Source organism: Candidozyma pseudohaemuli (genome assembly GCF_003013735.1).
Source record: "Candidozyma pseudohaemuli strain B12108 chromosome Unknown scaffold00002, whole genome shotgun sequence".
In the NCBI taxonomy this organism is placed as follows: domain Eukaryota; kingdom Fungi; phylum Ascomycota; class Pichiomycetes; order Serinales; family Metschnikowiaceae; genus Candidozyma; species Candidozyma pseudohaemuli.
Genome location: NW_020194436.1, coordinates 93790 through 116503, shown reverse-complemented (window position 1 = coordinate 116503; position 22714 = coordinate 93790). Strand labels below are relative to the sequence as shown.

Genomic DNA, 22714 nt, shown 5'->3' with positions numbered 1-22714 from the left:
GAACTATCTGTCAGCCGAAAGGGCAACAGAAAAATAAAAAAAGGGCACAACTACGGTCGACGTTTTCCTTCCATTTCAAGAAGCGTAGAAGCTATCCGACCAGCTCGACAAAATTAAAGTAACAAAGCAAACAGCAGAGTTTAATAACTGAGCTCAAACTACACTCGATTTGCATCAATTCCATTTCCTCTCCAAAACACGTCCTCTAATCCAAGTCCCACCGAATTTTGCACCCATTCCTGCACCTCTCGATAAGACATCACTATTCTTCTCCAGAAACCACCATGCCATGTCGTTTGTAGCGGCAATAGACAGTTCCAAAAATATATCAAGCTGGTCTCGTGCAGTGAATGCATTAGCTCAAGTTCTGGACCAAATCAAGATCACAATCTCCGGCTTGGCTTTGACACTTCTGGCCATCAATCCATCACGAACAAGCAGCGGAGAGATCCTGTTTGAGAGGCTGTTTTTCCGAGAATTCTCCTTTGATACGGCCAATATATCACCTGTGGGTTTCAAAATCGATGAAAATGACCATAACTACCTGTCATACTCGTGCATTGTCTCGTCTAAGCATATGGTGGTGCTCTTCAAGAACCTAGACGCGGCGAGTCTCAGCTACATTTGCCTTCGGCTTGACTGCTACGACGGTGTACCTCGAAACAAGGAGTTCAAATTGTTTGTTGAAATATTGACAAAGAAAATGATTGTGAAAAAGTACCTGGTCAATTATCAGCCAGTGCTACCTCAAGAGCTGCCTATTCCACGCATCTACAAGAAGGACTTCGACAATGGGAAGTGCAAACATTTAATGATGGAATTGAATACGATGAAGTCATTTCTCGATATGGTACCGCTCTCTACGGAGGACTTCAAAGTGGATGTGAAGCAGACGAAAATCCTGTTTGTAGCTTTCACTCGACAGGTGCTCAAAGACAAGGAGCTACTCAAACAGGCAATGCTGATCACTATTCTGATGGCCATAGATGAGCTCATGGAGCTGAATTTGGATGGTACTACCAGCTCGATTAATTTCCGTCTTAAGGACTACCGCACGTTCATTAACTGTTGTACGTCTATGGGAGATCTAACCCACAGTGATGATAATTTGCTGCCCGAGCCTCTGTTTGAGGCTTACTTTAAAGGCGGTGGAGATCCTCTTGTTGTGGAGCATAATTCTGGTCCCGTTCTTGTCCGTTTAATCATTCTCACCGCTGGCACGGGGGAACCTCAAGATGGAGACGAGAACAGGGACAAATATATTCTTCAAGGTCACACGATACACAAAGTTCCTGAAAGCCATATAACGAGAGCAAAGCCTACCAGCCTCATAAGCAAAGGTCGCCTAGATAACGCAACAGGTCAGGGCAGAGAGCCCAGCTACGAGCCAGACTTCAATTCGTTCCAGTCTAGCTCTATGGGAGACATTGTCACCTACGGGAAGCGCGGTTCGACGCCGACCTCTGAAGCGCCAGCCAAAAAGGCTAAAACTAAGGCAACTGACGCGGATACAGACTACAGTACCTCTGACGAGGAAGCTGAGCTAGGACCTACCCAGCAGAATAACAAGCCTACATCGTTGTTCGGATGATTGTATATTACGTCGTATGTATTATGCAGCGGCGTCTGATGAACACCCCCGGGATGCTTACGTGGATGGAGATGGGGCCTCGACCTTCTTGTTACCGAAGTAATGGTGGTTGACCCATCTGTAACCTTGGGCCAATTGGGCACACTCATTGGCGAAATGACAACCAAACAACAAATAGTTCTTTGGGCTAATGGCAACGGAGTATCTCATGAAAACCAAGGAGTACATAATCAACGAGCCTGTCATTGGACCAGAAATGAGATCTGGGTCTTTGTTCAAGTCCATCATGGCAGCGACTGGGATACCGAAGTTAGACACAGGGCCCCAGAAGTGCGTGGTGAAAAGGTACCTGAAAGTCTGTTTGTTGAAGATGTTCTTGAAAGACATGGCCTCGAGAATAGGGTACTTGCTGGTGCTGCTATCGGTATAGAACACTCCGCTTTGATGGGTGGTGTCGTGTGCAGTCCCGGTGGGTTCCGTCTCCAATGGTTCCGCGCCTAATGGCTGCAAAATTACAAGCTCTTCGTGGATCATGATGCATAGTCTATAAATTGTACTTAGTTTGGTCCTTGAAAACCGGGTTGAGGTGGGTTGAAATACGTTTGTGGCATGTGCGAAGATTGAGCATAGTTCAACTCGCTTGCTTGATTCTTCTCGTTTTCATCCTCATCCTGAAGCTGATTGGGGTTTTGCCCCACTGCTGGATTGCCCATCATACCATTGTAATGCTGAGTAGGAACTCCCTTTTGTCCTGCGTTGTTCACCAGGCCATTCATGTTTTGCACCATCTGATTGTTCATTTGCTGGTCCTGGCCTCCATTGTGACTGGATATGGTTCGAGGGCCCATTTGTTGATGAGGAATTCCCTGCTGATTTTGCATTGGGTGCTGGGGAAGCTTGTGATGCTGAGGGAATTGACTCTGCCTGGGGGCCAGGAATTGCGAGGACTCTCTGCTTCTCAAAGGCAGTGGTTGTTGAACATTATCAAACTGAACATGGGCTGGAACCTGAGACTGGTGCTCTCGTTGAGAAAGATGTGGTGGTGCCTGAGTCATCTGCTGTGGCTGATGAACTTGTTGCACATCGCCAGGAACTTGGTTCCAAGCACCAGGGAACTGGTCCTGACCTTGCATGTTGTACTGATTAAGAACATCCAGGCTGAGGGAGTTCGACTGCATGTTCTTGTTGTAGTCAGGATTTTCAAACATTTGAGGTCCCATCTCATCGTCCGAAGGACTGCTGAGATAGTAGGGAATATTCTCTGCGTTGAGCCAGAAAGGATCCTTAAATGAGAAACCCAAAATCTTGTCCAAATCATCAGTCTCGAGATTTGGAGCATTCTCAGAATCAGTCTGATGGTGGTAATCTCTCTTCTTGAGAAGGGTATTGATATGCTGGAGATCCTTGTTAATCAAGTAAAGGATGTTGGTGGACCACAAACGCACATCCTCACCCAACTGGTCAGTCAACTGCGAGGAGAACTGGAGAAGATCGTTGAGCTTTTGCTCGATGTGCTTCAAAAATGTACCAGACTCTCCTTGAATGAACTCCTTGGCCTTGTAGTTGAGGAGGGTAAAAATCACGATAATACCCTGGTACATAAAGGAGTTGAGGAAAGGATAGTCAACACGGAAGACCTTTCCGAGCTTAGTTCTGCTGAAAGCCTTACCCTCATCATTAAGGAAGTGAGGTGTGATTCTCAGCAAAAAGTCCTTCGTGAATTCAACAGTATAATCGAGGAATCTCAGAATAGAATCACACATGGCTTCGATGAGATACTTGTTATCCTCGGGTCCCAAGAATTGGTTGCTGAATGGTTCAAGCAACTTGGCCCTGTTGATATGCAAAATGATCAAGTCCACGATAGCAGGCTCCCTTTCGACCGCCAAAGGCATGTGGCATGATTCGTCCACTTCCTCGGCCAGGCCCAGATGCTGAGATTGGTACTCCTGGCTCACGAACCAGGTGAGCTTTTCACATTCCTCTTTGAACCTAGCATCGAGACGCATAACGTCGGCGATGGTGAAGTTCATCATGAAACTCTCGATAAGCATCATGTTGGATAATCTGAGGCATTCACTGAGACCCATCTTCAACTGAACCTGAGTCTTCTCAGAGTCTAAACGAAGCTTGGCGAGGTTTTGCTGGTTGGATGTGAAAAGCACAACCGAGTTGACCTGAATGGAGATAGGGTTTGGACGACCCAAGACAGAGCAAAGCTGGCCGCACATGTACTTCAAGGCAAACCAGACCTTGAATCTAGGTACATCACTGTCGGAGTCATCTTCGTCCGACACTGAGTCATCCTTCTCTTCGACCTTCACTCCGCCTTCGCCAGATTCGTCTCTCAAGTCCTTCTTTTGAGACATTTCAGCAAGTTTGACAGGAGCTTCTTCTAGACTGTCATTGGTAGTTCTCATATTCACCATGACATGAAGACCAATGGCGTATGCCACAGCACAGCAATGGAACAACATAGACCATGACTCTTCGTAACGCTGGTCAATGAAATACCACTCGGTACACAAGATGTATGCCTGGACAGTCATGATAGATTCGTTTAAAAGGTTATGACGCAACTTGGTGAAACCACGGTAAAGCACATTCTTAACTAAGCTTGTGCTTCGCTTGTGTAACGTGACAACCGAATCAACAGGGTCCTTTGTGAGGCCACTTTCATTATAGCTCTTCGGCGTAAGACGCAGAACCAGCAATATCAACACCATGTGTAGAAGGAGCAAATCATCGTCGTTCTCCCATTCCTTATCGTTGATGCTATCATACGAGTTAATGAAACCGATCAACTCCGGCTTCGAAATAAACGACCTGTAGGTGCTGTGCTCGAAGAAATGGCTTATAAGGGTCTTGATAACCTCGAGGTTGTCCTCCTGCTTGTCGTTCTTGCCAAGCAACCACGGGAGAGGTTTCTTCGAGAATGCAATATCGCCGTTACCTTCGACATCCATATCATCCGAGTCCAGTCCTTCTCTTTTCTTTTTAGAAGGATGGCTATCATTGTTGAACGGCGTGCTGCTCGAGTCGGACTTCTGTGGCGAATCCTCGTTTTGGTTGTTATTGTTATTGTTGTTGTTCTTCAGTCGAAGAGCCTCGATCATGTAGTTCGACGAGGAAGGACCGTAGTACTTCTCGCCCATCTCGGTCGTTTCTCCGGCTATCTCGATACCGTGTTCGTCGTCATGCTCAGTATTCTGAGTTCTATCGAGCGTCTGGAGCTTGGATCGTAACTCGTGATTTTTCTGGGTCAACTTAAAGTTTTCGTGAAGAACAGCCAACTTCTCCTTCCGGAGCAACTCGACCTCATCATGTAGGCGGTGGACCTCCAGGGGAGAGTTGGAGTCCAGATTCGAGGAGGACCTCACGGGGCTCATTTCGTGGGTATGGCTGTGGTGATCATGTTCGTTGGCGATGTTGATGTTTCGGAACTTCCTCGGGAACTCACAGATGACGCCTTTCTTGACACACTGGTTGCAAGGCTTCTTCTTGTTACACTTTATCTTCTTCCGACGGCACGAAATGCACGATATGGGGTAGTCGGACATGGTGGAAAGGAACGGTAATGGGTTATCTCGAGGTGTTGTTAAGTGGAGTTATGAAAAAAGTCGTAAGTAGTCTATCCAGACAGGTTAAGTGATGAAGAAATCACAGATCTTTTTCTTGGTGTATCCGTCAGCCCCAAGTGCCGCAACTCCATGCTGTCTTGCAGACAGCGCTGCATCATACAGCAGGAGTGTGCATAGGGTGCTTTTTTTTCCTCATACTGTGTGGCGCAAACTTGCCCACGATGTGGCGAATGTATCTCGGTTGTTTTATCCAAGCTGGTCTAGCCAGCGTGCCGAAACCACCGGACTTATTACTATGATAGGGAATTCTGGAATTTTATTAAAAAAAGTAAAAATTGTTTTCGGCCAACATGAAATTACCCACATACGGGGGTCTTGCTCCGTTGCTAGATGCCCGGCGTCTATAGAGAACAGTGCGCATCTATACCTGTCTGTCATGTCTCAGAAATAGCAACTTAGGCTCGGGATTCCTTGGAGTGCATCGGCGCCGTAAAGCGGCACCGGCGAGTTCAATTTTCCATCGTTTCAGATGACGGTGAAGAAAAAAAAGTAAACCGAGTAATCGATTTCTCAACATCGCTGCCTTCGCTTATGCACGTCACAATGGCTGGTGAGAGGCTAGTGAGATTCGCCGCGTGCAAGTGTCAAATAATTTTTAGTTGTGTTTTGTGTGAGCGCGGACGTTAAGCACATCGTTTATGCTTGAATTGTCCTAGATTTCCCCAGGTTGCTAGAAAACGCAGGCCCACCTGAGACATTCTCCTACAGCTTTGCTGGGGGCTCCTAGCAACTATTAGGCGCCAGGCGGCTCCGTATTCCTTTGGTGAAATTCTGTATTGTTCTACGGCGGAGTAATCGCAGCTGTGGAGGCTAGTGCATCGGTCACTGCATTACCATGAGGTGCATTCTCTTGGACACTGGCTTTTGACGATCAAAATGTCCGGTTGAGCAAGTCATACGCCAATGTCACCATGCATGGGATCAAGATATTGTCGTTAAGCGTAGCTGAGCCTTCTAGAATGCCGGCAATCATGGCAATGATGAAGGTGTTCTCCCAGTTCTGGACCCTCTTATCTTCGGGCATAATGTAGAAGTCGATCAACACAAAGGACGCAAATGTAACCACCATAAATGTAATTGTTCCCTCGAGCGTTCTCAGTGCGCCCTTCCACTTGATCTTGCCAAATCTCTTCCCCACAATGGATGCAAGCGAATCACCCAAGCCTAGCGTCACTAAGCCGATGTACGAGCGTAAGTTGACAACGTCTCCGAGAACGTAGCCGTAAGCCAATGGAGCAACCACACCGGCAAGTAGGAAAATGTAAGACAAGTTGAGGGGACCCTTGAGATCTTTTTCGTCCTGGAAGAATCTCAACTCGGTGAACAAAAATTCTCCGAGGAATGTGATTCGGGTGCATCTAATCATCTCGATGACAATAAACACAATAAGCGACCCCAACAATGCAATGGCAGTGAACTCTGGCTGCTGCACGAATGCAGGGTATCCGAGACAGAGCACCAACATAAAGTGCCACACCTTTCTACGAAGGTTGAGGTTGATCTTGTTGGTGTAGGCCAAACCAAAAATGATTGGAATGGCGACCAAAAGGGAAACCGCCCAGTAGATGATCAAGTGCAAGCGAGCGTCAGATTCCCAGATGTAGTCGAACAACCACAACACAGGGTTCTTCTCATCCAACTCCTTGGTGAAAATGAGGTCCATAGTGAAGTAGAACACAGCAGCGAAGAGAACGGCAATGAGGATAGCCACGCCTTTTCTGAGGACACTTTGCTGCATCCTCAAATAAACCCAGTAAAGCTGGTATGCTGCAAAAGATGCTGCCATAAGAGCGATGGTGAGCTCACGGAAAAGCACCAATGGGAATGGCATGGCCTTTGCGTCAAAATTGTACAATAGGTTAACAAGAAGGAGGCAGATCATGTGGATCTCAGAAGGCAACATGGTGGTCAACTTAACATTGGTTTCCTCCTCCTCGCCCAATTCGTTCCATCCATCCAAGATGTACTCCAAAGAGAAGTATGTGAGCACCACACGAAGATAGAAGAACACTTCCACTGTAGTGGAGTCGTTATAGATGTAGTAGAAGACAAACGACGAGAGCACCTTGGCAACAATGTGAAGGTTCTTAATGGCAAAGTTGTTCAAGGCCAAGTTTACCTGGAAAAATGGTGCCTTGGTGTCGCCCAAAAGCACAAACAGCAAGATGGGGATGACGAAAGCGTACAACGTGTTGAAATCGGGCAACACAGGTGCCTTGAATCTGCTTGGATCCTCCTTGTACTTCTTCGTCATGGAACGGTGGTTAAGCCACATGGCCAAGACAGCTCCAATCAAGTTAAATCCCACTGACGATAGCGTCTTGTCGTCCTGGATCTTATTCAAGTAAACGTAGAAGATCTGGCCGATGTAGAGACATGTCATAATCTGAGCAGCCTTGCAGAAGTCCAAGTAAAGATTGAGGAAATCCTGGAACTCATAGATGATGTTCCATGGAAAGTTGTACTGAGATGGGTCGTCACTCAATTCAACTCTCTGGGGTTCGGGCTTTTCCTTGGGAGCAGGCTGGGGTTCTGGGGTAGCATCGTAATTTTGAAAAACAGAGGCAGTGGTCTTGGCAGAAGCCAGCTTCTCCTTTTTGACCTCTTTCCGTCTGGCCATGGTGGGGTGGTATAGGTGTAAAAAAAATAAAGGCACCGAGGTATTTCACTCTGTGCACTTGGCGATGGAGCCCAAAAAATAATGACTCCGGCGTGATTCGAACACGCGCATCTTACGATAACAGAACTTGAGTCTGCCGCCTTAGACCGCTCGGCCACAGAGCCATTTCTGAAAACGACAGGATGCGAAAAATCTGAGAGCAGCAGATCGTGGATCAGGTGACGTACTGCATATATTGCTGAGGGAAGAACAATTAGGGTTTCAGAACAATCAATTGATCAGTGGGATGTGAGGTTGATAAGGTTTGGACTATCTTAGTCGGGCTGCGATTCAGAAGAAGTCTCAACCAAAAAGAATGAAAATTGCCCCAATTACCGATTGACTTTCTCTTCATTGAAGACATTCGCCAACCGTAAACGCTACAACTTCTACCTGACTGCCTTTCATGTATGTCTCATTACTCTATCGCCAGGGTGACGCTGGTATTCCAATTTAATGCACAAGTACGACCTCGTTCTGCGGACGTCATTTCGTAAGCCCAAGTGCATCAACAACTTGCAACGGCTCATGAATCACCACTCTGGCAGATGTCTCAGAATTCATTCTGTTCAAAATGCCCTATTCCAAAATCACTTGCCAAGTCTAGCCAGGGTTGGTCATACCATTGAGTCCTCTGTTTTGCTCACTGTTCAATTCGGGGATCCACTAGGTTATCGGAATTCACAGTTCCTGTTAATGCCTTAACCAAATCATCTTTCATTACTGTGGTTGCAATTGGTACCCATCGAACATCACTACTACCTACCATGGCGCATCTCGGGAATGCCATTTCGCAGCCAAAATACCACACAATTGAAAAGTCCACCAATTGCCTCACGAAACCTTCAAAAACCTCCAAAAAAACACCTTGTAATCACTCATTTTCCCGATTTTTCCTCGGGATCGGTACCACCATTGGCCTGTAAGTGTCACAGGGTGTTGCTTAATCCTACATCCTAAGAAGATCGCCTCGGGAGTGGTTTACTAAGCCATTGTGCTCCGAGAAATGACAATGGGCATAATAAGCCGCTGCCGGCACCTAGGTACCATAGCTCCATACTTTTTGACATTAGTAAGCGACGCCACGTTCAAGCATAACGCACGAAAGCAACCAAAGATGTTGCGCATCAGGGTATATAAACGGGCACGGTTCCCAATTGCACTGACAATTTCAACACATCACAATGGTTAAAGCTTTGATTGCCCTTTCTTCATACAACGGCCCACTCTACGACGATGGTGCCAAAACCGGTGTCTTCTTCGTGGAGGCATCCCATCCATGGGAGTACTTCCACAAGAACGGTGTGGAGGTGACTTTCGTCTCTGAGGATGGTACTTTTGGCTGGGATGAGCACTCTATCAGTGAATCCTTCTTGCAAGGTGACGACAGAAAGGTGTTCGAAGACTCCAATTCCGGTTTCAACCAGGCTGTGAAGGTGGTGAAGAAGGCTTCTGAGGTCAATGCCTCGGACTATGACATTTTCTTTGCTGCTGGTGGCCATGCTGCTACTTTTGACTTTCCTAAGGCCCAGGGCTTGCACAAGTTGGCTGCTGAGATCTATGCCAGTGGAAAGCCTGTTTCTGCAGTGTGCCACGGTCCATTGATCTTTGACAACTGGAAGGACGCAAACGGTGACATTATCGTCAGAGGTAAGAAGATCACTGGTTTCACTGACGATGGTGAGAAGCAGCTTGGTCTTACTGACATTTTGAAGAAGTACGACTTGCTCACTCCAAGAGAAACTGCTGAAAAGAACGATGCTCTCTACGTGGAGCCTCCATCTCCATGGGAATCCTTCGTGGTTGTGGATGGTAACTTGGTCAGTGGTGTGAACCCTGCCTCTGCCACCGAGACCGCCCAAAAGGCACTTGAGCTTATCTCCAAATAAGCCATTCAGGCCTGACTGTTATGCCCGTATATACGAGATATGCTTTATTGACGACTAATCTAAAATCACCGCCTTCTTTTTCTTCTTCTTCGTCTTTGGCTTCAGACTCACCTCAACTGCTTGTTGGTCTGTGCTAACTTCATTATTAGTCAGGCTAACCTCGTTTGTTTCTGACTTTTTAGGCTCCTCGGCTGCCTCTGTTTGTTTCGCCTCCTCTCCTTTTAGTGAATGCTCGCCCGTGACTTCCAACTCCTTCACTTTCTTCTTGGACTTCGATTTTTCACTAGCTTTCTTCTTCTTTTTTGCCTCCTTGGCCTGTCTCTTCTTCTCCTTCTCGGCAAGTTGCTCCCTCAAGGCATCCAAATCAACATCATACTCATCTGCTTTACCTTCAGTAACCTCAACCGGGGAAGAATTAATGTCGAAATTGTCAAGATTTGAAGAGCTGATCAAAAGCTTGTTCAGCTTTTTCTTCTTTGAATCTGCAGAACCCTCCTCTGTTGGCTGGTTGGGAACGTCTCCACCGAGGCTTTCTTCACTAAGCACAGTCACCTTATGCTTCTTCATCTTCTTCGACTTCTTTGTTTCCCTCTTGGCGAGTTCATCTAACGAAACAAGAGAGTTCTTCTCGCTAGGTGTCTCAGATCCAGCCTTTTCAGATGGCGTTGGCAAAAGCTGCGTTTTCTGTTTACGGCCCTTTTTATCGCTCGGTGTGATGTAGAAGGGATCGTCCTTCATTCTCTCCAACCGCTCGCGTGTGGCCTCCTCATCATTCTTCTTGTTTTCCTCTTTCTCGGGTGGTGCATCGTCCTCTGATTCCTCATCACTGTACAACATGTCGAGGGGGTCGTCATCGATAACACAATAGCTGGGAGGTGTGTTGATCGGAATATCAAGATCAAGGTCATCGGGTAATTCAATCATTTTTTGTGCTGAAGCTGCCACGGGGTTAAGAGTGTAGCCCTTGAAGAATGAGGGCAAGATTGAGGTGAGTAAGTGTGGGATTTCCTGGTCACTAGAATCGAGCAATTCCTGAGCTGCTTCCGTGTCAACCTGAGATTGGTCTTCCTCGGATTTTGGAGATTCCTCTTCCACTGATTCTTCTTCTTCTTCATCTTCATCATCGGTCTCCTCGGAGGATGAATCAGATTCAGAGTCCGACGCATCGTCTTCCTCATAGTCAGAATCGGCATTATCCGCAACTTTTTTAGCAACCTGTTTCTTGTAATAAGCAATCTCATCCAGCTCAAGTTTTTTGATCCATGGCAAATCTGCTCCGCCCATTGCATCCATACTTATGCGCAAGAACTCCAACCATGACAAGGCTCTCTCTTGAACTTCGTAATCACCATTTTGCTCGAAATTTTCCAAGAACTTGATACTCTTAAACAAGAAGTATGCTAGCTGACCGTAATGCTGCAGTGGCAATTTACCCTGTTGGGCATAATTATCAGTGTACTCTGCCACCAAATCGCTATAAAGCTTGACTAAAGCTGGTATCAAGGTGACTTGAACCTCCGGGTTGGGTAGTTTGATCAAAAGTTCAGAGATGATAAACTGAGAAGGCCCTGCTAGCTTCTTGTCCACGTAACTGTTCACTATGGTGTTGAGCATCTGTATCTTATAACCCAATGCAGCGTTCAGGGCCTCTTCATCTTCGTCATCAGAATCGTCATCTGTTATGCCAAGTTCACTGACGTATTCTCCCATCAACCAGTATATGTCTCTCATAAGTAAGGGGCTGTATTGTAACACTCTCTTGTCAGTGACAAACTCGAACACGACTTTTCTCATTAAGTAAGGACGAAGGGATGGCACTTTGGTAGCAACACTCTTGAACTCGGTACCAAGCTTGCGAGCAATTATGTCAGAAGCTCTCTTCGATAATGCTGGTGCAGAATTTGGGGAACCATCAGTGTCAACAGGCAAAAGTGTCATATTCACAACATCCTTGAGGACGGTGACATACCAGTTGAAGTTAGGAATATTTGCATAGTTGTCTTTGGAAGCGATTTGTAAGATCTTGAAAACGATTTCAAGTTTTAAGTTTTCCGGAACATGCACACTGGATTCATCAGGCACTAGTTGTAGGAGCAAGACCCTGATAAGTTCCAAGATATTGTCTTCCGTCACGAGGAATTGACAGACTTCGAGCGCTTTCTTCATCACAATTGTATCTTTGACTTCCAAACTCGACATGACATAGCCGGAAACTCCGTTCACCTTGTGCATGAAATCTGGATATATCTTCAAGATGCTGATTAATGCTATGAGACCGACAAAGCGCAAATTTGCGTCGCCCTTGACGAAGAAAGACACCAAGTGCGTTATACATTCTTTGGCGATCTCCTTGTCTTTCGATGAGTCTGGCGATAGCATTCCACCGTTCACAATGCAACTGATACTTTCATAGACCAACGATGTGGCTTCCGTCTTTGACATAAGATCGATGATTGATGGAAGAATTCTCTTCTTCATTCTGGGCTCAACTTTCAGCAAACTTTGGAAAAGCTTGAGAATTCTGATAATAAGCCAATTGTTTTGAGTCTCTCCAAGGATGGAGAAGAATTTTGGTAAATATGCAATGAATATGTTGGGGTTCTTTTTGGAAATTTCACAAATGACAGTGATTGTGGCGCTGACCACCGCAATGTCCTCATCGTCTAGCTTCTCAATCACTCTGGGCAAGCTGGACCGTAGACTTTCAGGGTACTGCAAGAAGATCTTGAAAAGGGCCAACACGGCCTTCTTCCGAATGTAAGGTTTTGAATGGGTGAGCTTCACCAAAACATCGTCAACAATGTCCTGGGCCAAGTTTGGTGTGACTATGGTAGCTATACCACTTAACGCGAGGCCAATCTCAATGTGATTATGAGAACTTAGATCCTTCTTGAATTGATTCGTCGCTAGTATGAGCAAGTCCTTTTCGTTTTTGAACGACTGCATCGCGGCAAGGTATCCAATTCTTTTCTGCTGGAACCTGGAGGAACTCATGATTTCCAAGATCTGGAAATTACACCAGCTCATATCAAAGCCGTACATCTCCAAGTAGGCCAATTTAAGCACTGCCGTTGCCTTCACCTCGAGGTCAGTGGTTGTCAATTCGTTTTTGCATTCCTCGATGGCATTGTCCAAGAAATCCCGGAGACTCTCAGGTGATTCTTTGAAGTGGGATCGGATACCCTTGATAAGATCGTTCAACGATTTCTCAAACGAAATGCCAAACGGCTTGAGCCGGGCTAGCATCTCGTTACTCTGCATCTGAAAAGACGACATTTCGACCGAGAAGCTTGTTTTTGGCAAAGTGTTTTTGTTCGTAGAATCTGACCGTGAGGTTGTTCACCATCAAATCTCCTGCACCAAACACCTTACTACACCCAAGGAAGCTACTACTACCACAAAACACAAAACTCAATAATATGTCCTCGATCGGTTCGGGCTCTGATATACTGATAGACAATGCGCCGGAGACGCCGAATTTGCCCACATCACAGGCTGACTTCAGTGATACCTACGAGGAATCTGAGGATGAATTTATCACAAGCGACGAGGAACTTCTAAGCGGAATGATTTCCAACGATGAACTGCGACAGCATTACGGTCAAGCTACGTCATTGGCGGATCATACGGAATACTTTTCAAAATCAATTGCCAATGCAATGGAGTTGTTGCTGTTGGATAAGTCACTTGTTGCGCAGGCGCAATTGAGTGGTCAGATCAACAACAAGAACCAGCAACTTATTGAGATGAACGAACAGCTCTGCTCAAGACTTGAAACATTGAAACAGCAGTACGAGTGTCATATCGCCAGAAATCGTTTGGGCACATTGGAACGAGACCTAGATAACATCAACTCGCGCATAGAGGCATTGAAGAGTGGAGCGAAGAAGTCGGTTTTATTTGGTAGCGGTAAGCTCGGTGTTGCCAACAAGTACCCGGTGGAGTACAACCGTGCCAAAGACAAAGTTTTGGATCGTGTGTCCGATGCGTGATACCTATACTCTAGCGTATATGATGCCCAAACCGTCCATCCATCTGCTTGTGTAGCCATACATGCCCACCATTTGGTACTCGGGGCCTGGTGTAGAAAGCGATGATAAGTGGCCTCCTCCAGCATTACCCAACATGGCCGAGGTACGACCTTGAGTTGTGTGTATTCTCATAGCGTCCAACCATTGGCCATTTCTAAACGTGAACTTCTCCACAGTTTCACCCGGCTGCAAGTCAAAGTCTGTGTAGTGAGGCTTCTTGTTGCCAAGAGTAACCTGTCCACCCCCACTACCACCAGAAGAGCCCAGATCCAGGATGTGGAATTTGTTCATGAGTTTATTGAGACCGCCATTTCTGGGTGGAACCGGTGGTTTTTCCTCTTGACCAGAACTGGAGTTGTAGAAAATAGTGAAGCCGTCCAAAGCACCGCCGTGGTAAACTCTCACCTTATAGATGCCCTTTGCATCAAAACCAATATACTTCATTTCTCCCTTTTCTGAGCCAAGCAAAGCACTCTTGATACCATTTAAGGTGCCACGTCCAAGACCAAAATCGCTCTTGATAGTATTCGCCAGATGCGCGTGCTTCTTGAAGTCTGGGATCCACAAGTCACCAGCGACAGACAACACTCTGACCGAGAAGTTGGCACTGGCATCCTGCTTCTGCAGTCTGATATCTCTGAGACATTGGTTGTAGTCAAGAGTGATCTCGTGCTGAAGACCCTGGCCCCCATAGGATTTGGGATAAAAGGTGGTGTGGTGACGAGCCAAGTCTTGATCCACAAGCTCAATCATGAAAATACCTGCTTCAGACTTGATGTTGACTATGCCTTCCCCAACTGGGTACAGCAATGGGACTTCGCCGTTCAGGTACAGATTATCAGGTTTCATGGTTGTAGTGTGACTTTTAGGGAATGATTGATCACTTTCATCAACGGGAATGGAAAACGAATCATGGTAGAAATAACGAATGAGATCACGGATATTCCAGTGACATTCCTTTGGCCACAGGCCATCCGGATTGATGATTCTACCGTTGGAGCCGTCACGAAGACATCTTACTTCCCTAGTGACGAAAGATCTGTTCCACCACATGTAGTCACGAAGCATAACTCCGTCAGTCTGGTGAGGCAGACCGAACAGATGGCCAATCTCGTGCATAAATGCACCTAAGCAGATATTGTGACATTCCCATGTTGTTCCACACTGGTTGCAGTCGTTGGCAACTTCATTTATGGAAAGTTTTGTACCGTCTGTGAGTGTTGTTGCAATTTGTGGGAAAGTGTAAGGGTAGGCGTGGAGGCCGTGGGAGCCGAAAATGGCTAGTTTGACTTCGCCTGTGCCACCTCCAAGAGCAGCGTGAGTGGTGATGTATTTTTTGTTGGCCCAGGTCGAGTCCAAATATATGACAGCACACTGCACGGCAGTGTTGGTTTGTTTGTAAGGACCAATGATGTCGGGGGTGTTTTTGATCAAGTCAATGGCATGGCTGAACAACCAGCCCTTGTCTTTAGCGTCCGGGTTTTGTTGAGCGACATTGGGGTCTCTCAACTCGGCAACCGTCTTGGGTGAGCGCAAGACATGCACCTTCACCTCTTTATGTGGTGTAGGTGAGTCCACGTTGTAGCCGAAGATGCCTTGATGCAGCTTAGTCTCTTCAACAAACTGAAAGGACCGGTTGCTCAAACCGAGGCGGTGGAACTCGTCCTGAGTAAATGCTTGCATCATTCTTGCGCCCACTTTGATTCTTTGAATGGCTGTGTCCAAGTTGGCATATTGTCCCTGGTTCACCTTGTACTTCGGCATGTCGTATGTTCCGTTGGAGTCTCTGCCCATGATAACGCACAAGTGGACCGGCTTGTTCTGTGGCAATTCATTGAAGAAAAGCGTAAGTTTACCCAGATCAACAACATTCTGGTGGTTCACAGGGAATCCGTTAGGATCCAAGTGTGCCTTGTCTAGGATATGTACCTCGAAGTCGTTTGCTTCACCAGGCGATACATGCACAAAAGCCTTGAATTGGCCGTTGTTGACCTCATGGAACTGCGGAGGAAAAACCTTATTGGAATTGTTCACAAATTGAACGAGCCCACTCTGGACATGACTTGTCGTTCTACCAGAGACAATGACAGCTGGCAGTGATACAATTTCACCGCTGTTGTAATTGAAGGTAATTGTCATTGTGGTGTTGTGGCGATGCTTTTCTATTCAATTTTTTGGCTGTAAAAGTTGTCTTTTTCTGTGGTGGCTTGTCTTTCTAACAACCTTCTCTATCTCCTATAAAAAGAAGCGAGACTTCGGAAGATACACCGGAGTGAGATAGTGTGCGTGCGGCTGCGCGGTTGTGGAGTATCAAAACAAACCAAACAAGTGCATTCTTAGATTTAACGAAATGAAGCACAACACTAGGGCGGCACTCGAAAAGGGGCCTGGTCGGTCCTCTAGTGATGCAATTGATCTTTCTGACAGTGAGGATAAGAGGGACCTGAGTTCTCCAGAAGTGGAGCGTTTTGTGGAGTCCATGCTCCGTATGGAGAAGTCCAAGGGGGATGATACAAAAAGCCTGAAGAGCTCGAAGAGAAAAGACTCTGGCAGCAAGCGCAAGAGAAGAAGAAGCTCCAAAATCAAGAAACCAAAGTTGGGAGACGTGGACGAGCCCAAGGAGGCAGAGGAGGACTTGAAGGAGACTGAGGCAGAACTCAAAGAAGAGCTCGAGCGGGGACTCGTTCCTGAAGCTGCTGTTGAGTCGTCCTCGGAAGAGGAAATAACTATCGTTGAGGAGAAGGAGCTGCTGCCTCGACAGTTGCGCAGAAGGAGAGCTTCACTGGGTCTGAATAACACGCCCAAGAAGGTTAAGATTGCAGAGGAAGTCAAATCCGAGAAACTATTTGAGAGTTCGAGCTCCTCTGACGAAGAGGAAGCCGAAGTCAAGGAAGAGGAAGCACAGGTCGACGAGACGGGTTTCAGCTCTGGCACAGATCCAGATGTGAGCTATGACACCGAAGAAGTCAAGCCCAGAGTCAATGGCTCAAGGGCTCGCAAGACCCGCCATTCTTTGAGAAGCAAGGCTCAGGAAAAGCTGAATCCGGACGACCCAATTGACGTGGATGAAGAGGTCAGTACGAGTGAAGAGTCCCAGGACGACATCATGGAGGAACCTGCCGTGATTGAAATTGCGAGCGACAGCGACAATGAAGGCGACGAGGAACTCAAACCTGTCCCTCACACAACCTCTGATGGGCCTCGCTCTCAAATCCAGCTTCTTTCGAATTTCAGCCATGAGCTCTTGTCCCTGCCCACAGACCCTGACATTAATACTGACACTGTGAGTATACATGAGCTTTTAGGTGCAGAGGATTTGACGGAAACAGTCCAGTTCAACTTCAATGTTGATATAGACTACTTTTTGACTTTCTTTCACCCGAACTTCATCAAGAAGCGCAATAAGATAACGTTTATCACTGGCACTCCGTTCCTTTCGTCTCACCCAAAGCAGAAGGAGATCAAAGAGAAGTACGACATCAGCGAGATTATTGCAAACCTTCCCAACAAATTTGCTTCTCATCATACGAAGATGATGGTGAACTTTTTTGCTGCTGGTGCTGTCGAGATTGTGATAATGACCGCTAATATTACGCAGTTAGATTTCAACGGTCTCACTCAAGCGTGTTGGAGATCAGGAAAGCTCTACCCTGGTAAGACGGAGGGGTTGACCGGAAAACGTTTCAGGTTGGATCTCATGCGCTACCTAGCGAGATATAAACAAGACGTCACCAACAGCTTACTCAAGAAGCTCGATCATCTCGACTACAGTGCAGTCACCGTAGAGCTCGTCGCATCGGCTCCAGGCACTTACAATATCGAGGATGTGCCAAAAGGCGATATTTATGGATTTGGGAAGCTCAGGCAGGTTCTCGAACGAAACGATCTCCTCCTAGATTCCGAGGAAGGAACTCACAACATCTTGGCGCAGGTCACCTCGTTAGCGTATCCTTTCAAAAGTGCAAAGGGCGAGACCGCATCGGTGTTCAGTCATCTTCTTTGCCCTCTTTTCTTCAAAGAGTGGGAGAAAGACCTTTCGCCTGGTGCTTATGCTTTTGAAGAACATCAAGCAAATTTTGACTACCAGCCTCATATTGTGTTTCCGACAGTTGACGATATCAGGCACAGCAATTTTGGCTACATGACGGGCTCCGCTATTCACTTCAAATATCAAGACTCTGCTACTCACAAAGCCCAATACGAACAAAACATCAAGCCGTATTTGCGCAAGTGGAATCATAGCGAACGCAAAACTGGTCGTGAATTGATTCCTCCTCATGTCAAGTATTACGCAGTTGACAACGCTGACGGGTGGAAATCTCTAAAATGGGTACTCATCGGAAGCCATAATCTTTCAAAACAGGCCTGGGGAGCTCCAAAAGCTCGTTCAGGTGGAAATCTTTACGAAGTGTCGAGTTATGAACTCAGTATTTTGATCCCCGAAAAAGAGAAGCCACTCGTGGCGACTTACAAAAGAGACACGGATAAAAATGCTGGAAAGCAGCCTGTGCGGTTTCCTTTCTCGTTACCTCCCACGCCATATGGTGCTCACGACAAGCCATGGAGTCCAAGTGCGGACTGCGGCAGTAAAAAGGATCGCTGGGGCAACCTTCATCATGGAGGCTTCTCGTTGTAACATTATGTAAACTATTTAATTGTAAGCGAGTTAATATATGTCATTAATCGCGTCAATCATGGGAATATATTATGAGTAGCTCAATCGAGACAGCCGAATTAAGCAATAATTAATTATCTTTAGCTTCAAATGCTTCATAATGTGTATCAAAATGTTATAACACTTTGTTTGTTTAGTCATGAATATATTCTAACACTAAGTTTCCCACCAGAATCCGTGAGTTTAATCGATTTTTCATTTTTCGCAGCCAAATTGTTAAAACTGGTACAATTCAGCAACACTATACAAACAGAATCCCTCAATTTTTGAAAAACTCTTTGCTTTATTCAACCTTTTCGAATCCCAGGGTGATCTGGTTAATCGTGCTACAAAGAAAAAATCAGTAGTGCATTGTACATTTTATTATAAAAGTCTTTCTATTTCTCATGGTAGTTACTAAGGACGCGCGGATCAACTAGACGTGTATTCGCATCAACAAACATTGCAACCACAACAACTCCACACAAGCCATGCACATCAAGAAAGTAACCGTGCAAGGCTTCAAGACCTTTAAAGCCACAACGGTAGTGGACGACTTGCTGCCAGAATTCAACGTGGTGGTTGGCAGAAACGGCTCAGGAAAGTCCAACTTCTTCGCTGCCATCAGATTCGTCCTTCTGGATGCGTACACACACATGACTCGTGAGGAGCGTCAGGGTCTTATTCACGAAAGCTCAGGAACCGTAATGCTGGCTTTTGTCGAGATTGTGTTTGATAACTCGGACAAGAGGTTCCCTCTTCCTCATGAAGAGGTAGCTATTCGCAGAACCATCGGTTTGAAAAAAGATGATTACTCGCTAGATGGAAAGCTAGTGACGCGTTCCGATGTGATGAACTTGCTCGAGAGCGCCGGATTCTCAAGACTGAACCCTTACTATATCGTACCTCAGGGAAGAATCACCTCCATCACAAACTCGAGAGACTCCGAAAGATTGAACTTGTTGAAGGACGTGAGTGGCGCCAAAGTGTTCGAGGCCAAGCTCAAGGAGTCGTCCAAAGAAATGGCGAATTCCGATTTCAAGATGCAGCGCATCAATGAAGCTATGGAAAGGCTTGATGACAAGATAGCAGACTTGGCCATCGAACTGAATGATTTGAAGGAATTCCAATCTCTCGAAAGCAATAGGAAAGTTCTAGAGTTCCACTTATTTGATCGCGAGTTGAACAGTCTCAACGCCCAGAATGAGAATCTCGACGAAACCTACAGCGCCTTGCTAGCTCAAACGAGGAAGGACTTGGAGGATATTGAGACCAGAGAGAAGCTTTGTGAGGATCTTCAGAGCAAAATCAAGAGCACACGTCATGCCATCACATTGGCTACTTTAGAGAAGCAGCAGGCTGATTCTGACTATTATCGTCTACTCCAAGACATCGGTGTAAAGGAAGCAAATGAAAAGGAGCTTGAGCTGAATCTTGGAAATGCACAAAACGAGGCTCAAGAACATGCTCAAAAACGTGAAAAGTATGCTGCCTTGCTCCAAGAACACGAGGAGACTATTAATTCACAGCTTAAGCCTCAACTAGATGAATTGCTTGAGAACGAGGCACGACTCAAGGAGGAGATCAACAAGCTCGGCGCACAACAGGCAGCTCTTTACTCTAAGCTGAACAGATTTAAGAGCTTTTCCGACAAGAAAAGCCGAGACAAATGGCTCAAGGATGAATTGAAGGCACTCAAGGAGCAACTTGTCAAGAAACGTCTGCTTCATCAAAAGGCTGTTGAGGAACACAGAGATCTCGAGAAGAAATTCGAGGAGGTGAAGCAACTTGTCAAAGAAAGCAGGCGCTCCTCTGACGAAAGTGCTAGCCAAATGGCAAACAGGAGTATCGTCACGGAAGTGAGCAAGACCAAAGCTTCTCTCGCGGATCTTACAGAAAAGCGGAAAGCTCTCTGGAGAGAGGATATCAAACTTCGATCCCTACATGAAGCTACTGAATTGGAGCTTTCTGACGCTAATCACAAGGTGAGTCTGACAATGGCTCGTTCCCAAGCGGAGGGATTGAGAGAAGTGCAGAATATTACTGAACGTCTCAACTTGCAAGGATCTGTGTATGGCCCGCTTTCTGACTTGTTTGTTGTGTCCGATAAGTACAAAACTGCAGTTGAAGTAATTGCAGGTGCTTCCTTGTTCCATGTTGTCGTCGACAACGACGACACAGCTCTGATCATAATGAAGGAGTTACAGAGATTGAAGAAGGGTAGAGTGACCTTCATGCCTCTCAATAGGATCTACACTCCGCCAATTTCCTTCCCAAGTCAAGAGGAACAAGACTTCATCCCTCTTATAAAGAAGATTAGACATGACGAGGACTTGGTCGGAAAAGCTATTGAGCATGTGTTTGGCCGTGCTATCGTATGCAAGGACCTCCATCGTGGCGCTGAACTAGCTAGATTGCACAAACTTACTGCAATCACATTAGATGGTGACAGAGCAAGCAATCAGGGTGTGATGACCGGTGGTTTCAGAGAATACAAAAATTCAAGGCTTGATGCACTCAGAAGTCAGACTAAGAAGAGAAATGAGCTTAAAAGACTACTGGAAGAGATTAAGACATGCTCCAAGAAACTACTGGATGTTGATAAAGATATCACTGATTGTAATGCCAAATTAGATGGCCAAGTGAACGAGTTGAACACGTTGAAGTTGGATCATGAGAGAAGAAAGGGCGAGTTGAGTCAACATCTTAACAATAAGTTTTTGATTGAGAAAATGGTATTGACTGCTAATAGAGAAGTTTCCAACATCACCAACAGTCTTGGATCCATTGATGCCAAAATTGTGCAATACCAGGATGAGCTTAAATCTCCGTTCACCGATCAATTGAGTGTTTCTGAAGCCAAAAAACTTGAGGATCTCAACAGCAGTCTTGACGCTCTCGAACGTCAACTTGATCAGGTTGTCTCTGAGACTTCGCTGAAGGAGACTGAAATCGCCAAGCTCGAAGCTCAGTGCGCCAATTGGAACTCACACATAGCTGTCGAGTTCAATGAATTCAGCGAACGTGAAAAGAGCATAGAGCTTGCTAGCTTGCAGAAGGAGCTCGGATCGTTACGTTCTAGAGTGTCAGCGGCGAAACGCAATTGTGACAAGATTGGCAAAGATTTGGAGAAGCAGGAAACAAAGCTCACAGAACTTCAAAGTAATCTTCAGGAAGCTAACCAGGAGCAGGGTTCACTGGTGAAGCGCCTCGAAAAGTTGAGCAAGAAGACGGAGGGCATTCACTCTAAGAAGTCGATTCTTGACACCAGAAGGAAGGAGCTTCAGGCGAAGGTGGGTAATCTTGGAGTCTTGCCAGAGGAGGCTTTTGAGGATGCTAAGTTTGAAGAACGTTCTCTGGACGATCTTCTTGCAGAACTCAATTCAGTGAATGGGGATCTCAAGAAGTACTCACACATCAACAAAAAGGCGTTGGAGCAATTCAACACGTTCAAGAAGGAACAGGAAGATCTTGTGGCTAGGAAAGAGGATATGGAGAAATCGAAAGAGTCGATTGAGAAGCTTATTGAATCATTGAGCCAGCAAAAACACCATGCTATTTTGAACTGCTTCAAGCAGGTGTCGAAGAGCTTCCACGAGATATTTGAAAAGCTAGTGCCTAATGGAACAGGAGAGTTGGTTATGCAGAAGAAGGATGGAGTCACTGACGAGCAGTCGCCAGACTTATATCGTGGCGTGGCGCTTACCGTTTCTTTCAACTCCAAGAGCGATGAACAACAGCACATTGAGCAATTGTCGGGCGGCCAGAAATCTCTTTGTGCTATTGCACTCATTCTCGCCATCCAGAGATGTGACCCGGCTCCATTCTACTTATTCGATGAGATTGATGCCAACCTCGATACCCAATACCGAACCGCTGTGGCCAACATGATCAAAGCCTTATCACGGGATGCTCAATTTATTTGCACCACATTCAGACCAGAAATGCTTCAGGTGGCCGACAATTTCTACGGCGTATCGTTTGCCGATCAGGTAAGCACCATTACGGGCATCGAGCGTGCCGAGGCACTTCTGTTTGTGGAGGGCCAGCGTTAACTAATTATTTGACTATAGATCAATGCAATAAACAAAAGAAGTAATGAATCGTAATAGCTAGACGAATTCCAAATTTAAGCTTTTTTCCCTTTGGGGCTGTGCCTGACATCTTGCATCGCTCTGATTGGGAACCCAGTATGTAGAACATCAACCCACATTCTCGCGAGGGTCCCTACTGCAAAACGAAGCCCACG

The 22714-nt window shown here is 46.1% G+C and overlaps 8 protein-coding genes and 1 non-coding gene across 9 annotated transcripts; 4 read left to right on the top strand and 5 right to left on the bottom strand.

Moving 5' to 3' along the window:
- Positions 1-289: 289 nt before the first annotated feature.
- Positions 290-1591, top strand: DDC1 (Ddc1p; the record flags this gene model as incomplete). The annotated part of the gene is made up of 1 exon (XM_024856820.1): positions 290-1591. One exon carries the CDS (start codon positions 290-292, stop codon positions 1589-1591), a length of 1302 nt encoding a protein of 433 aa, XP_024714700.1.
- A 57-nt stretch (positions 1592-1648) lies between these two features.
- Positions 1649-5151, bottom strand: C7M61_001409 (uncharacterized protein; the record flags this gene model as incomplete). Its single annotated transcript, XM_024856819.1, has 2 exons — positions 1649-2030; positions 2192-5151. 2 exons carry the CDS (start codon positions 5149-5151, stop codon positions 1649-1651), a joined length of 3342 nt encoding a protein of 1113 aa, XP_024714699.1.
- Positions 5152-6103: 952 nt separating this feature from the next.
- Positions 6104-7852, bottom strand: C7M61_001408 (dolichol kinase; the record flags this gene model as incomplete). The annotated part of the gene is made up of 1 exon (XM_024856818.1): positions 6104-7852. One exon carries the CDS (start codon positions 7850-7852, stop codon positions 6104-6106), a length of 1749 nt encoding a protein of 582 aa, XP_024714698.1.
- An 82-nt stretch (positions 7853-7934) lies between these two features.
- Positions 7935-8016, bottom strand: C7M61_001407. Its single transcript has one exon. It is a non-coding gene; the product is annotated as a tRNA-Leu (tRNA).
- A 1059-nt stretch (positions 8017-9075) lies between these two features.
- Positions 9076-9780, top strand: GLX3 (glutathione-independent methylglyoxalase; the record flags this gene model as incomplete). Its single annotated transcript, XM_024856817.1, has 1 exon — positions 9076-9780. One exon carries the CDS (start codon positions 9076-9078, stop codon positions 9778-9780), a length of 705 nt encoding a protein of 234 aa, XP_024714697.1.
- A 54-nt stretch (positions 9781-9834) lies between these two features.
- Positions 9835-13056, bottom strand: APL5 (Apl5p; the record flags this gene model as incomplete). The annotated part of the gene is made up of 1 exon (XM_024856816.1): positions 9835-13056. One exon carries the CDS (start codon positions 13054-13056, stop codon positions 9835-9837), a length of 3222 nt encoding a protein of 1073 aa, XP_024714696.1.
- A 143-nt stretch (positions 13057-13199) lies between these two features.
- On the top strand, positions 13200-13772 carry C7M61_001404 (uncharacterized protein; the record flags this gene model as incomplete). The annotated part of the gene is made up of 1 exon (XM_024856815.1): positions 13200-13772. The coding sequence occupies one exon, from the start codon at positions 13200-13202 to the stop codon at positions 13770-13772; it is 573 nt and encodes a 190-aa protein (XP_024714695.1).
- A 124-nt stretch (positions 13773-13896) lies between these two features.
- On the bottom strand, positions 13897-15950 carry C7M61_001403 (putative metalloendopeptidase; the record flags this gene model as incomplete). Its single annotated transcript, XM_024856814.1, has 2 exons — positions 13897-13921; positions 13954-15950. 2 exons carry the CDS (start codon positions 15948-15950, stop codon positions 13897-13899), a joined length of 2022 nt encoding a protein of 673 aa, XP_024714694.1.
- A 211-nt stretch (positions 15951-16161) lies between these two features.
- SMC3 (cohesin subunit) lies at positions 16162-22520 on the top strand (the record flags this gene model as incomplete). The annotated part of the gene is made up of 2 exons (XM_024856813.1): positions 16162-18382; positions 18955-22520. The coding sequence occupies 2 exons, from the start codon at positions 16162-16164 to the stop codon at positions 22518-22520; spliced, it is 5787 nt and encodes a 1928-aa protein (XP_024714693.1).
- Positions 22521-22714: the final 194 nt, after the last annotated feature.